We start from the raw sequence: 16,461 nt of genomic DNA, 5'->3' as shown, positions 1-16,461 counted from the left end.
TGTGCACACCGCTGCATACAGGTGTCAGATAGTCTGTGGGTGCACAAGCAGGGCACCATGGAGGCGGCGAGCAGATGTGGGTGATTGATGGCGGCTGTCTGAGTGCAAAACTTCTCAGCCCGGGATCCTGTAAAGCAGCGAGAAATGATGCAATAACCTTAACTGTTGACCAGGTGGCCATCAATAACATTCATGGCCAACTAAAGTAGTCTCGACTGTATGTATGTGTGTTTGTGAGGATGCGGATGTTAAGGTATGATTCATGGCTTGTCGCAACAAAAACATGTTTACTGTTCAAATTGTCCAAACAGTACAAGTGTCTTTTTGCATCACATGAAACACTCTACAAACTAAACGTAATATGTGTGTGTGTGTGTGTGTCAGTGATATATTAGTTTAAAATTTCCATTATAGTTAGCGTTTTGAGTATTGATTTTAAATATAGTTGATTTTAATTAACTCATTCAAACCCCAAAACATTTAAATATTTTTTTTTTTACATATTTGTCCTTCACTCCCAAAATACGTTTCTTATGTTTTTTTATGCTAGATCATAAAGAAGGCTATGATACAGCTTCTGGCATGAAGAGGTGGCTTAAAGCAATGGTAGTTATTACAAAAAAATGGCCAGCAGGCGGCAGCAGAGTATAAGAGACCAGGGCCATGTTGCAACAAACTTTTTTTGCCAGTATTTTCAACAGGTTTGGGAATAATGCTGAAACTTAGCTATATTCGAATGCTAATTGCTGCAAAACGAAAACAGATACAAATATAAAATTTTCCCTGATGAAAGAAGAAACTCTAATCTTTTGTTTGGTAGGTTCCATGTTATATAGCAATAGAACAGAATATTCTGTGGACCTCACTAAATGTGAAAATGGCTGAGAGTGAAGGAGTTAATTAATTAATTAATTGACCCATTAATTGACTTTCTAGGCGCAGCCAAGGCGTTGAGGGGGTCCGGTTTGGTGGCCTCAGCATTGCATCTCTGCTTTTTGCAAAATATGTGGTGCTGTTGGCTTCATCAAGGTGTGATCTCCAACTCTCACTGGAGCGGTTCGCAGCCAAGTGTGAAGCGGTTGGGATGAAGATCCGCACCTACAAATCCGAGACCATGGTCTTCAGTCAGAAAAGGGTGGAGTCCCCTCTCTGGGTCAGGGATGAGATCCTGCTCTAAGTGGAGGAGTTCAAGTATCTTGGGGTCTTGTTCACGAGTGAGGGTAGGTTGGAGCGGAAGATCAACAGGCGGATCGGTGCACCGTCTGCAGTGATGCGGACTCTATTGGTCTGTTGTGGTGAAGAAAAAGATGAGCCAAAAGGCGAAGCTGTTGATTTGCGAGTCAGTCTACGTTCCTACCCTCACCTATGGTCACGAGCTGTGGGTCGTAACTGAAAGAAAAAGATCCCGGATACAAGCGGCTGAAATGAGTTTCCTCCGTAGGATTGTTGTATAGAGACATGATTTTGCTCGTTGGATTGTTGTACAGAGATCTTTAAAACTAGGATGGCCTCACTTTTTTCATAAAGCAACTGCACCATGGCACAAATTATTCGAAGATCCGCAAGCCTGTGCTTGTCGTCTGTTACCAGCATATCGGGTCTTGCCCACCTCGGCACAGCAACACCACAGCCTGCGCAGGATTCATGCCGGTCATGAAAATAGAGCCCAATTGAATAACTTGTTTAAAAATATGTGGTGAGACATATTTAAGAAATACAATTAGACGTCATAAAAAAAAGTAAATTTCTGCTGTTGCACGAAAACAACCGGATGTAGTCCAGAATCATAATGGGTGTTACCAATTGTAAACAAATGTATTATTACATTATGAATATTATAGTTATGATTATGATTTTGTATTATTATTATTATTATGTATTATTTATTTAGTTAATTTTTTTCTTAAGTAAACAGTTACACTGAACCTTCCACCAAGAGACTGCTGCAAAAGTCTTTCTATTGAACTGTCAATTACGATTCCTGGATCATTTTTCTTTGAGCATAGCTGCTGTGAGTGCTCATCCTGTCATCGAAGAATTTCTGGACTTAAATGCATAACCTGTGTTATTCAACATTTTTGTCCTTGATGCTTGGAGAGTGCGCATAGTAGCAGACCAACAAATGCTGTCACTACCTGCACATCCTTTTCCGTTCTGCATCGTCGGTTCGCTTCATCTTGTTAAACCATGCAAAGCCGAGTATACAAAACCACTTCTTCCTAACTCCTTTGAGGAAGCTAATTGCTCAAAATAACTCTCATGTGCCCAAAGGGGAAAACAACCAAACAGATGGACTTTATTTTTCTTTCAGGATTTAAGATCATTAAAGCACAATGGATTGTATTGGAGAGAAGCTCTCTTTACCTTTTTAAGGATGCCAGTGAGCCTCTCTGTCTCACAATCGATGATAATCTGCCCCTCCTTTCTCTTGTCCAAATCTTGGAACACTTTCAAGAACGATGCCTCCGTCATAGTCTCCACATTGACCGAAGTCACCAGCCAGTTCCTCTCTGCTGCTGTGTCCAAAACCTTCTGGAGCACGGAGAGCCCTGCACAGAGGTGGAAAAAAATCAAAGAAAAATGTGACTAATTTACACAAAGCGTCATCTTTTTTTTTTTTTTTTTTTTTTTTTTTTTTTTTTCTTTTTTAAGAGCTCAGTATTGTTCATTCGGAAATGTCATCATCATTGCTCTTATTTTTTTTTTTTTTTTTTTTTTTTTTTTAAATATATATATATATATATATACACATATATACATACATATATACATATATACATACATACATACATACTTTTTTTTTTTTTTTTTTGTGTGTGTGGGTGAGTATGTGTGTGTGCGTGCGTGCGTGCGTGTGTTTGTTAGCTCACCAGAAAACCTATTAGAAAAAAAAATCTTATACCGTTCACCTAAATCGAACACCAGGAGACCCGAGGGGACCGAAGAAAACCAAGGAAGGTGAAATCCAGCACCGACCAGACACCCCCCACCAGAACTCCTCCCCAGCCCAAGAAACATCCAGACCCCAACAAATCCAAAAAACATAAAGTCAGGGAGGCCTCAAGAGACCAACGGAGAGACCGAGAAAAGGAAGGAAGGACAGACGAAGCCGCGTGAGATCCGAGACACCAGCCTCCACCGATTCAATAACCTGAGGAGGAAACAGATTGTGTCTGAGTTTCGGTAGATGCTGGTGTGGTGGATCTGGCATGCATGAAAATCTCCACCAACAAACACAAAGCGTCATCTAAAGACATCATCATTATTCATCAGGATGGCCTTAAGAGTGATGCATTCTGTTGGCATATAGTGAGACAGAATACACATTTTGAGCTGTATCACTGTCAACATTTCTCACAGTATCGATGCACACAAGAATTTGCATTCTTAATGACAGGTTTTGCAATATACTGAATATTTCATAATTATTATAGTCATATCAGTGTAAAAATATTGTATAGTAAGTTCCTATGCTTTTCCCCACCCATAGTAATATTAGGACAGAAACAAGGGCAAGGAACAAAGCCCATCCATCAGAACTTCCCCTGTAGGTTTAGTGATAAAGTGTAATGAGTGGTTGAGTCCATTCAGCACACTGACACGTCCAAGTGTGCTGGCCTAAATAATGACCACTTCTACACCAACAAACACTCAGTCCATGCATCACAGCCAAAGACACCGTCACAAGCCGGTTCACATCCTCCAAGTAACAATTATAAGTGACACTGCCACAGTCCTGCACTGTTGCCTGGACACTGGAGCGCCATGGAGTGAAAGCGAGAGCAGCCAATGAGAGAAGAACTCTTGCAAAAACAGGAAGAAAAAGGTGATTAGAAAACACACAACGCTCTGACTCATTGCTTTTTGCTCCCTTTCTCTTGGAAGTCAGCCACTCAAGCTGGGAGCCACAAACATTCCAGTGAGAAAATGTCATTATTTCACTGTAGCAGCAGACTGGCAGCTGTTATCCAAATTAAAATTTTTTGAAATATAGCAATGTTTTGGGGGGCCAACAGACAATGTTTTTGCATACCACCATTTGGTAATGTCTGTTCGGGCATTTGATTTATTTTTAGCAAATGTAAAAATGGCAACCCCAACAACACAACGTTCTCTGTCAAAGGAAAATGATAAATGCAGTCACTGCCACTGGAAAATGATGCCTTGGCCCTTTTTGAATGCACACCAACTGCTCTCCAGGCAATCGATGTGCCTATTTGACGCCAACTCATTAAGTAACAAAAGGATGGATGACGTTCAACCTCCATAAATAACCACATTATGAGTAAATAAGTAAGACAGCCAGGAAGTGAAAGACGTAGACGAGAAGCGATGCCTTTCAGCGGGGAGACCAGAAATAAACTAAATGGGGGCTTTTACTAAGTTATCATATCCAACACTGAAACTGTTGTGTGCAAAGGTGACGTAGGAAGCTGTTACTCAAGGCGTGAGGGAAAAATCAGCGTGTCCAGTTAGAGCAACATTTTGCCCTGTAAGGATAATAACAAAGTCAAATCATACAGATCCATCAAATGGGCTATTTATTAAGATAAGAGCTTTAACATTTGAGGACTTGGTAAACTGTAAAATAGCACTGATAATGTATAAACTCCTACCTAGCCACATAGAAAACATGTTTAAGAAAAAATAATGTAGATACAACCTCAGAGGGAATAAAATCCAGGACTAAAATAAAAGATCAATTTAGTTCTATAAGTGGTGTGAAAGTATGGAATAATCTTGATGGAGACCTGGAAGAGTGTCAGACAATTTTTAAGTTTAAACGTTTGAATACAAGTAAAGTTTTTGAAAAATATGCAAATGAAGGTTGATGTATTCATCTTGTTTTTGTGTGAATAATATATTATTTATGTGTAATGTGATGTTTGATTTCACTATTTTGAATGGTTTGAGCTGGTAAAAAGGGTAGGCGTAAATAAGTTTCAGCTTATGCCTTTTTGGTCTGTGTTTTACTTATTTTTTTAAAAGATGAACATGTGTGTTTTTTGGTTTGTTTTTATGACTAATCGAAATAAATTGTTATTCATTCAATTAGGGGTGGTAAAAAAAAGCAATAATTTTAAAAAACTAATTTGTGGCACCTGGAAGTTGCTGGGAGGCCCGGAACCAATGTTTCGTGCTTTCGCACGGACATTTATTGCTGACGGACTCTGACCGGCATTCACCACTACTAACTAATTGACTTGTTACGGTTTGTTTGTGGTCTCTTAAACTGAAAAGGGAGAAAATTAGCATGTCTGATGTTTGTAACAAAATAATCCATGTCAAAATTATTGGTGTTCCCTCGTTTCTCGTGGGTGTTACGTTCCAAAAACTACCCGCGATAATGGAAACCCATGTACACCATCCCCAACCCCGTTAATTATAGATATTTTTCTTTTATTATATGTTTTTCCGTTTTGGTATGATTTTTAGTTTATTATGAATGCTTTTTCATTCATTATGTATGTTCTTTATTTCATTTAGTCTTTTTTTTCTCCGTTAAAAGTTTTTTATTGCTTTACATATTATCAGCACAGTATATATATATTTTTTGTTTATTCCAAAAAAAAATCGTTCATCCTATATATTTTTCATTTATTATATATATTTTTAACACCTCACCACACACTTTATACATGCACTTATCTTAATAGGCGTAAAAAAAATTCACATACTGTATCTTTTATTTAAATACAGAAGGCCTATACACACTCTCAGTGTTCAAACATTTGTAGATTTTAAAATAATAATGACAACAATAAAATAGAATAAACTAATGTCCAAAACATTTATTTGAGAAACAAAAATATAACGGCGATCGATCCATTTTTTTCCGGGCCGGTATGTTTTCCTAAAAAAAATAATAAAAAGAGTAATTAAAAAAAAAACACACACACACACACAACAACAACAAAACAGCTGTTAGAAATGACACTCTTAATTTTAAAGATGATGACACGAGGCTGAGAAATCCATTTTGACCGGGAGGCTCGGGAGAACATTGCTGCCTGGTGACTGTCGCCTGCCTGCGTGGGTCTATTCGTCTGGCGGTTTCGGCACGATAAGCTGGTCGGCAGTCGATCCGCATAATATGAACAAGCTGGAAATGGAAACAAATCAGCGGAGCAGATCCCCAATGCACACGCATGCGATGTAATCTAGGAGTGAGCCATGGGGTGGTGGCGGACGCACGCTGGACCGTTCCAGGGCATGAAATTGGGAAACTGTCGGCCCTCTATCTCCAGGTCGCGAATGCGACGTGCAAGGTCGGAACGTGACGGACCATACCGTTGTATGAGGTGGGCCATTATTCGGGATTAGCTCTCACACATATAACTAAAATGCTCTTATAAACACCACTGAAATGCTTTTTTGCTCATGCACACTAGTGAAATGTGTTCATTTTACAAGTGAAATACTCTCGTAAACACAACTGGTTGGTACATCCAGCATTTGCCATAAGGACCATTACTACGGTTTTATGCCACCAAATGTGAAATAACCGAGCCAAATTGACCCAGTTGGCTGCAATGCACTTAACAACACACGCAAGGAAGACGCTGGCGGACCTTAGAAATGAACTCCATTGTAGGCTTTGACAACTCAATATGTTTGAAAGAGACAAGCGAATACGTCAGGTTTAGGAAACATGATGAAGATAAAGCGCTAATTAAGTGCATTCCATTTACCATTTAATATTTTCATCAACTTAGATTTTTTCATATGTTGGACTATGAAGTTATTTTCAGGAAAAGTACAATAAGTAAGTGATTCGAGTTTATTCAGGGCTAATGCTAATTGTGATTGTTAATCGTTAAGCATAGGCTAATTTTGATGGTGTTTGTGTAATATGTGCATATGTGTGCAGAAGATAAGGAACAATGAGTATTTATATCCACTGAATTCAACTCACGTAAATTAGTAGTGGACTTTAAAAAATAAAATAAAAATAAAATAAAAAATATTTTGTAAAAAAACTAAATTGGGGCGATTAATCGATGGAATAATCCATAGGACACTTGATTTTAAACAAAAGTAATTAGTGACAGCACTAGATTCAATCATTCAAAGTTGCTGTGAAATTCCAGAACCGAGGACAGCAGCCATATGATGTTGTAAAAGTGTAAAAGTCACAATAAGTAATTCAAGGCTATAAGTTATCAAGACAATAAGTTTTGCATCAAGACAATAAGTTTTGCATCGAAGTTTGTGAGTAAAACATCACATTTTACGCCTCATTGAAAGGCAAGACTGTGAAAGAGTTGACGTTTATGTGGCAAAATGCAAAGCTGCCAAATGTTATGGAAATCCCTGAACGGTAACTCATTACACCTATAACATGTGATTGTTCCAAATATTTACAAAAATCATCACCGCTACTGAGAGCCTTAGCTTTCTCCTCTGCTCCCTCTGCGCGAGAGTCAAGAGGCCGTGAGCGCAGAACCCTTTGAAGAAGAGGGCTCCGCTCATGTGAGACTTTGCTAGCGCTGAACTGAAACACATTGCCGCCACGTATGCATGAAGTGTCGATGATCAATGTGTTGCGCATTTCACATTAGTCGTGGCAGCTAGTTCATCAATGCATGAGCCGCTAACCACACTTTTGTGTATGTCAGCCGGTTTGCGACGTCACTGACCATCGTTGGTGGGAGTAACGTGTTTCAAAATAACGCATTTAATATAAAAATATTAACTAATATATTACGTTTAGTCAGTAACAACGTAATATAAGAAGTTACTGTAATAAATTTGGGTAATAATATTACATGTTGCTGACTCCCGTAATGCGTTACAATTTTGTGACCACAAAAACATTAATCACCGATTAAATAAAAAAAAAAGCAGCGGGAGGAGCAAAGTAAAGCAATCATCTGTGAGCAGAGTTGCTTACTATTGCATTGAAAACACGTATCATGATAAGGTATGCTGGACAACTGACCTCCTCAGAGAACAGCATCGTATTCCATTAACACGATAGTCAGCTCTGTACAGGCTGAGTCATTGTTTGTGAAGCCACTCACAGTTACGGAACTTAGAGTGTCACGAAATAAAACGCCAAACATTCAAAATACAAGCACAAGCAAACAAAGTAAAACAAAAATAATAATAAACTGTGTTTAGAACTATAAAAATGTAAGCGTTATTGTGTGTTTAGATATGATTTGAATGATTGTGCCATCACTTGCAGTATGGAAAATGATGATCACCGATTGGCTGTCGGCGAGAAAAATGCATTCTTGGGAAGATCTCCAGTGGCTGATGACGTCCCGCTAAAGCAACTCCAAACGCACGCGTGCCGTACACTGAAATACATAATTATGGTCCCGCATGGTGTCGCGTCTGGGATCAACTTATCACATGGATTTACATGTAAGTACGGGCCTGTTCATCTCATATGGCCAGAGTAGTGAGACAGGAGAAGGTACTAGAAATGTTTTGGGGAAATGAGGCGACGTATGGAGAGTTTGAGACGTCTACTAAAGCTGACGTCACGTCATTACTTTGCGGAATAAATATACCATCTGCCGGGCTACCACAAATGTCAACTTAAGGCTTCATGTTTCAAATGGAATTAAATTAAAGGCAAATATAAATTCGACAATGTTACTTTGCGTTCATATTGCAGACGCATCACAGATATCAGATTTATAAACAAGCCAAAAAATTGGAATTGTAGCCTATTATTCGCACTGCATGGGGAAGAAAACATCAGACACGTCGCATATATGGGCAAAAAAAAAAAGGAATTGGGCTGCAGTGTGAACATAGCATAAATATTTTTGCTTTTATCCAATTCAATCCATCCATCCATTTTGTTAGACCAGTTATCACTTATACTTCATCTATCACTATTATTTTTTAGCCAATTTCCTTACATACTAGTTAACAATACATACACAATTGCATTGTGTTATTGATAAGAGGAACATACACGGGCAATATAAACTCATCTTTCCCTTATATGTAAATTTATTTGAGTATGTTGGTCAATTTATTTATGGTGTACAGTCTGGGATTATTTATTTACCGGACCAAATATCAGTTCCAATATTTATATTTGGAAAAAAATACATCTTGATACAAATATGAATCGAAGGCAGTGATCTCACACTATAGAGTACAAATATTTAACATTATACAACACGCTATATAGTTAAAAGTCCTCATCACAGTTGTGGTTGCAAAGTTTTCATTTTATTTTTAAAATCTCAAAATCATGATTAAATAAATTAATCCCCGATTTTAAAAAAAAGTAATTTAAAAGTAACTTTAAATTTCAAATGCAAGTAACTAGTAATATGAAATATGTTACATTTTGGAAGTAACATGCCCAACACTGCTGACCATACCCACTCATTTGGGGCCCAAGGAAAACACATGTATGTTTTATTTGTTATATCAGCAGACATATATTATGTCAGATCATGCAAATGAAAAACACAAAAAGGAGTGTTTTGTTCACATTAATGTGTTTTAAAGTATCTGGTATTTTGCAGTCCAAGAGAGTTTTTTTTTAGCCTGTCCTACATTTTGGTTCATATTGCCTTCAGTGAACATCCTATTTTAGATGAAGACAAGTTGCTGATGCAACCCCAATGATTTTGAAAAAGGCTGACAAGGAGCCTCGTAGGACAAGTCAAAGTAAAACGGTCCTTTCAAGGCATCCTAAATGAGAATAATATCTTAATGGAATCTAGCTCCCACAAGCACCCTTGGGCGCCACGCAATTGAGAGTCGAGAAAAGAAACCTTTAGGAAACCATTTCATTGATGTTTTTTCTTTTTTTTTTTATGTCTTATTAGCCTATCAAATATGTTTTTCCCAATCTTAGCTTTTGTAAAACAAACAATACGTCCTTTATTTTCATCAAGTGCTGCATGGTAAAATGACAAGAACATACAGTATCTCAAAATTGCCACCTTTAAATGCTTACAATATATTTTTCTTTCATGAAGACAACACAACACAGCCAAATATTTAATGTAAAAGCTCAGACTCGATGTGAATAAATAATACAAACCCACATAAGCCAAACCTCTTTCAAGATATTATCTCAAAGTCTTAAAATAACCTTGTAGATTAAGATGACTGCACTGTTGTATCCAGGCAACAGGCGACTTCTGATAGGGATTGCACTGACTCAATTCTACCACTCAATCACACGGAGGGTGAATGTATCCAGTACACACACAGTGCACCGAGTGGGGAAGATAAAGGGATCACAGGACATTTAAAACAATCTTTGGGACGTGCGGAACACAAAGGCCATCATGCGTCAAGAGGACTAAGGAAGAGGGTGAAATCTTCACTGTCACTGCCCATCACTAAGCTTAGCAGCGTAATATTGTGCAATGTGTCCTTGAAAGCTCCAAAGGGTGGCGACTGTATTGTGTAAAACTGACTTTTTCATTGATTTTGTTCAAATAGGTGGGGCAATGGAGTGCATGCCGACTCATCAGGTGTGAAATTACATTCGTAAACGTTTGAGTGAATGAATACTAGTTGTTAAAATGTTTGGTGATGTGTCCACACGCACACATGCAAACAGTTATAGTCAGGTTATTAATTAAGTGACTTGAAGTGATAACTCCACAAGAGAAAATGCTTTTCTTGTCTTAATAAATTTAAATACATTTCCACTTCCGCAAATAGGAGCCATTTGCTGACCTCGTTCAATCCCTTAGCTGTGTGCTTTGTCAAGTGTAATAAAATCCATTATATAATTCTTGATCCTTGGGATACACCTGGGAATATACCAGCTCAGTGGGCTAGTGGTAGAGTGTCCGCTATGAGACTGGGAGGTTGTGGGTTCAATCCGCGGCCGGGTCATACTAAAGCCTATAAAAATTGGACCCATTTGCCTCCCTGCTTGACACTCATCATTAAGGTTTGGAATTGGGGGGTTATATCACCAAATGATTCTCTAGCGCGTCTCCTGCTGCTGCTCACCGCTCCCTCAGGGGATGGGTCGAATGCGGAGAAAGAATTTCACCCCACTTAGGTGGACTTGACAATCAGTGGTACTTTAACTTGATCTGTTTTAATTTGTGAAAAGGTGAGACAAAATGTCACCATTAACATCTGGTACATGTGCTTGCTGATACTGTATGTAGTAAATAGTGCATGAGTGCTTTTGCCCCCCCCCCCCACACACACATTTGTGGCCATGCACCAAAACACCTGGGAGAGGGCCTGACAACATGGAGAAGATAGAGCTGATAGAGCTTCTTCCTGGGAAGAAGATAAGAAAACATGAGGATGACTCTTTTAGTTCTTCTGTCTGTGTATTTCCAAGCAGCAGAAATTCCTGCTGAGATGAGCACAATGAAAAGCTGAATCTTTGTTGTTTGTGCGATTTATCTGCCAGTCAGTGCGGGTGCATTTATCTTTTCAGTATTCTAGCCCATTATAAAAACAATTACACAGTATAAAACTAACTGATAGTTCGTCATTCAGAAACCGCATATCCGTCTCAATGACGATGTGAAGACCAAGCAGCCTAGATGTGGCCTCTGTCTGGAAGGGTCTTTATCAAAAGTATGCTGTTAGAGAGTCATTCACTCCCAGCCATTTTAGAGCATTTTGACATTTTCAAGACTCACAGGATATTGCTCCATGATTATATTTAAACCAAATCTACCAAATGAAAGAATAGAATCTATCCTATTACAAAGGGAAAAAATGAAAACAATAAATAAAAATAAATGTGGAATCAAATTCAAAAATAAATATAAAAATAGAATTTAACATCAATAAATAAAAACGTTCTGCTCTTATATTTATTTATTTCATGGTTGTCAGCATGAAATGCGTCATGAAATGTTATTAAAATGAAGGGGCGGTCATAAGTACTCACTGAATAGGGTTGCAGGCTATGTAAAGTTAGTTTTTTTAATATATATATATATATGCTGAGGGGTGCTGGAAAATGGACGACGGGCTCTAATTTGGACACCACTGCCAGACAGACAGACAGACAGATAGATAGATAGATAGATAGATAGATACCTACCAGAATCTGAACTGTACATGTAGACAAACTTGTTCCATCCATAGTATTCGATCACACCCACGAGAGCATCCTGCAGCTCAGGCCTCAGCTGGATGACAAATTGGTTGGCCGTCTCAATCGGGAAGGACGGAGTAACAAAGCAGACGTGCAGGGCGCCGCAGAAGGACATGAGCATGTTGACCGTCTTCCTGTCATATAAGCCGATGATGGCATACACACCTTTGGAGAACTGGGAGCAGACTGCAAGAAAAACCAAACAAAAAAATGCTTGTGAATGAACTTTCAAATGTTGTTTTTATACTAAACAAAAATATAAACGTAACACTTTCGTTTTTGCTCCCATTTTTTACGAGATGAATTCAAAGATCTGGATCGTCTTCCACATACACATTATCACCATTTCTCTTAACTATTATTCACAAACCAGTCTAAATCTGTAATAGTGAGCACTTCTCCTTTGCCCAAAATATATATCGCACCTGACAGGTGTGCGGCCCATATCAAGATACTGTTTAGACACCATGATTAGTGCATCGGTGTATCTTAGACTGCCTACAATAAAAGGCCACTCTCAAAGGAGCAGCTTTGTTTTAATAAGGGGGTGGTCTGGGAACTCAGAAAACACAGTACTGACTGCAAGTGTTGCGTTTATATATAATACTAGTGGCAAAGGTGTATAGACCCCTACTATTTACTTTGATAAAAAAATAATTATTTGCAGAGTTTTATTTGCGAATGAAGCAACTTTCTAACTTACAACAATATTTTCATTATTATTATATTTTTTTGCAGGTTAATCCCAGGGACCTGAAGCAAAAATATAACAATATAATGGATTAACTTTTTTTTTCAACAGTTATTTTGATGTCCAGAAGCAAAGCTAAATTGGTTAAAAAAATGCTTCAGTGTAAGTTTCAGGACATGTATTGTGCAGAACTCAAAAGTCAAAGGCAAAACTCATGGCTCTATTGTGAAAACAAACAAATACCGGTACTGATAAATTCCATGTATCTCATACTATGTTTTAATATACTTTAATATTACGGTAAATGGTACTTCATTTACAATCAACTGCAGCATTAGGACCGACTGGGGTTTCAGTATCTTGCTCACTTCGACGTGGTCACAATGGCATGGAATCTAACCCACAACCTCTGGGTTAGGAGACGACCACGCTAACACTGAGCCACAACGCCCTCTTGGTTGACGTTCAGCGGAACAGAATTTAATTCATTTCCAGTTCCAATTCAGTTTAGCGAGTATGATTTTTCCTCTCCTCCAAAATGTGTTAGGCGTACTAGTGGTCAGCCAAAGCTGTTGCGAGCAAACTGCTTCTGTGTAAGTAGCAAATAGCTTCCCTTGACCTCTGACTACCTGCGGTAGTCCACGTGAGTCCAGCAAAGCTTTTTAATCTTGCTCAAGGATACTTCGACGTGGTCACAACTGCATGGGATAAAATCCACAACCTCTGGGTTGGGAGACGACCACGCAACCACTGAGTCACGACGCCCTCCCTCCTTTTAGACGTGTCTCGTGGTTCTTTTTTTCTTCAACTTTCCTTGGACGGTTGGCGTTTTGCTCTTAAATGTGTTCAAATAAGGCACGTATTAGTTCTGACCCGCTTTGAAACCGCTTATATGGAGCCTTGGAATAGATTGCTAAACCTTGTCCTGAAGAAAACAGATAGTGTTTGAGGTATAAATCATGCTTGTATGGGTTGACTCCATGATTGTGTGAGACAACCGGATGGGTTTAAATGCAAGAAAAAAAAGGTAGCCCATGTTCAAAAGCTAATTCTATTGAAACTGAAAATATTTAGTTTCATCTAAACCAGGTGCTCCCTTTGGGGAAGCGTACACCGTACCGGAACCCTACTCATTTGTTTTCCACCAGCCTGTCTGTTTAGCGTCAGTGAAAGCTGCAGGAGCTGAAGGCAGATTAGGTGTAGAGAGGTTAATCAATGTATCCCCGGGGTTTCACTGACATTTCACTGGCAGCAGTAGGCGGCTTCCATCTATCATTTGCTTTCATCCCTCAATTTCTCCACCTTTCTTTCGCTCATTTTCTGTCTGTCAAGCTAAATTCAGTCACACCCTAGTCTCCAAAAATAGCTCATTTATGTTTGCGGTCTCGTCATTAGTAGCACGTGAGATTCACACATGCAGTTTTTGGTCTGAGCCAGTTCTGCTGTGGAAATTGGTGGACCTTATCTCAGTATTTACCCGAACATATTGATATTGCTGCCTGTGCCCTGCACCAGGGCCAGCTCACCACCAGAAGCCGGGGAAAAGACAGTGAGGATGGCCTGTATCCAAAACGCCTAACCTGTCACAGACCTGCACCCTCCAGGCAGGCAAATGTGCGTTCTTGCCTATGACGAAGACAGAGGGAGAAGGGGAGGGGTGAGGGGATATACACATGAAAATACATACACACAAATGCAGCCTCGAGTGCTCCAAAAGCCTGGTGACTCACCCTACTTAAAGCAAGCCCTGAAATAGACATTTTGCACCTCGCCACACTGACTCTTTTCTTCATGGCCTGCACATGTCCGAGTTATTCTACCACCACACATTACATTAGAACCAATTTTTGTGGTAGGCTCAATGTTCTGCCTGGATGAAATGTAACCATAGCCTGCTTTACTTTTTTTGCATTGTGCTATTACTTTGCAATACAGCCTGTTAACATATCTGAAATGTGACTCATTTCTCCTTGCTAGAGTGTGCGTTTTAACTATTTTCTAACTATAAATAGAGGTGGGGGAAAGCTGCGGCCATTTGGTACGGACCACCTGCTCCAGGCTGCTAAGAGAAGCATGAAGTTGTCGAATCTGATGTGAGCATGTCACAGAACACCTCCAATTTTGAACCCTTAAGCGCAAACAACTCCGAAAACTGGGAAAAATATGTGTCGAAAGTTGCACTAAATGGGTGGGCAAAAATATGAGTGACGTCAGCATTTCATGAGGCTTCAGCACACTTGTGAGTCTTCAGGAAATCATTGTAAGCATTTCATTGGCTATTTTTCATAGGTGGGCAAAGCTGTCAATACAATGGCCCTTCATTGAAGGATGCCCACCTTTCGGTGAGTGCTGTATGAAGGGAAGCCTCGTAAAAACTGAGAAGGACTAATAGTCATTTTCAGATTAGCATTCAGCTTTCAACTTTCCCACGCTTTTCGCACTTTTTCTAGTTATTAATATATAAACTATATTTCAGTTATGTTGGAAACTTTATGGAGCTATTTACTATTTAATTTTTATTTAGCTTATGACATACTGATGACACTGGCTGGAAGCTCCATGCACTTTTTGTTAGAAATTTAAAATAAAGCTGTCTATTCTATATATGTTTAAAATTAAAAGAAAAACATTCAACATGTTGAAAAGTTGTTTTGAAAAACGTGCTTAATAGCATTATTATTTTTTTTTAATGTTGACGCCAATCTTTTACTGCAAATGAATATTGGCTCCCTTGACTACTAATCAACGGTATCGGTATCAGCCTGAAAAAGACTTACTGGTCTATCAGTACTCAAAAGGCTGTTTCCTTACTGATGACAGCGTTAGGAGTACATTGAGGTTCAGGATCTTGCCCAAGGGCACTTCAACATAGTGTTCCAAATATGTTAAAACAATTGAGGTGGTCTGAGAAGCAACAACAAAAAACGTCCCAGCAACATATTTCCTAATCAGCTGTCGTGGCGGCACCTCTGAGGTTCTCTGGCAGGAATTAAAGCTGCTAAAAACCTTTGAAAACTGGAATGGAAATTGAGTGTTTTGTCATAATTAAGATTCATCTCCAGGAATTAGTGAAATTGCCAAACTGACTTGGCTTCCCAAAATCCAGAGAGGATATCAGAAATAATGGAGGATTTGACTCACAATTCCGCTGCGTCACATTTTCATTTACACTTCAAACAAACATCGCCCAGAAACATCAGCCTTATGCATACAGATGCAGGGAAGCTTTGTGGAAGAGTTTACACTTCTAACGCCTCGCAGCCATTTCCAATGGGGGAAAAAGCACATTGATTTGCAACAGCTGAGGCCAAAGAGTTCCAAGCCACATGAAAGAAAATCTTAAATCCCAGAGGGACACAACGGCAGGGCGTGTCAAAAACAACTCACACAGTTACGTTCTTGCCTATTCAGTGTTGCCTGTAGCATGCAGCTGTCCCTCTCCTAAGCATGAGCCAAATATCAAATGACAGAAGTGTCTGTGTCGGCTGCACAAGGAGGGCATGTTACTGACAGTTATTTTTCCCTACCCATTGCATCTGATGATGGAGGATGGTTGCTAGGAGATGGTAGGCGGGTCAGCAATAAATCGAAAATTCTCAGTTCAAAGCAAAAACAGTAATGGATTGATAGAATATGCTAATATTGACTAGTAAAACAATTAAGAACTGTTAAAAAATTTTGATTTGTTAAACATAGCCCA

The 16,461-nt window shown here is 39.0% G+C and overlaps 1 protein-coding gene across 4 annotated transcripts in view; it reads right to left on the bottom strand.

The window, feature by feature from the left end:
- gria1a (glutamate receptor, ionotropic, AMPA 1a) overlaps nucleotides 1–16,461 on the bottom strand; it is an 89,360-nt gene that overhangs the window by 52,307 nt on the left and 20,592 nt on the right. For all 4 annotated transcript variants that reach the window (XM_086085700.1, XM_086085702.1, XM_086085699.1 and 1 more), the window contains exons 3-4: nucleotides 12,017–12,256; nucleotides 2,365–2,549 (exon numbers count right to left, since the gene is read on the bottom strand). In XM_086085700.1, coding sequence (XP_085941826.1) covers nucleotides 2,365–2,549; nucleotides 12,017–12,256 — 425 coding nt within the window. The remainder of the gene's footprint in view (nucleotides 1–2,364; nucleotides 2,550–12,016; nucleotides 12,257–16,461) is intronic.

The sequence above is a fragment of the Leptonotus elevatus genome, chromosome 9 (assembly GCF_054856555.1).
Source record: "Leptonotus elevatus isolate MCC_2025b chromosome 9, RoL_Lele_1.0, whole genome shotgun sequence".
Classification (NCBI taxonomy): domain Eukaryota; kingdom Metazoa; phylum Chordata; class Actinopteri; order Syngnathiformes; family Syngnathidae; genus Leptonotus; species Leptonotus elevatus.
Note: the sequence above shows the minus strand (reverse complement) of the source record. Positions and strands in the feature narration are given on the sequence as shown.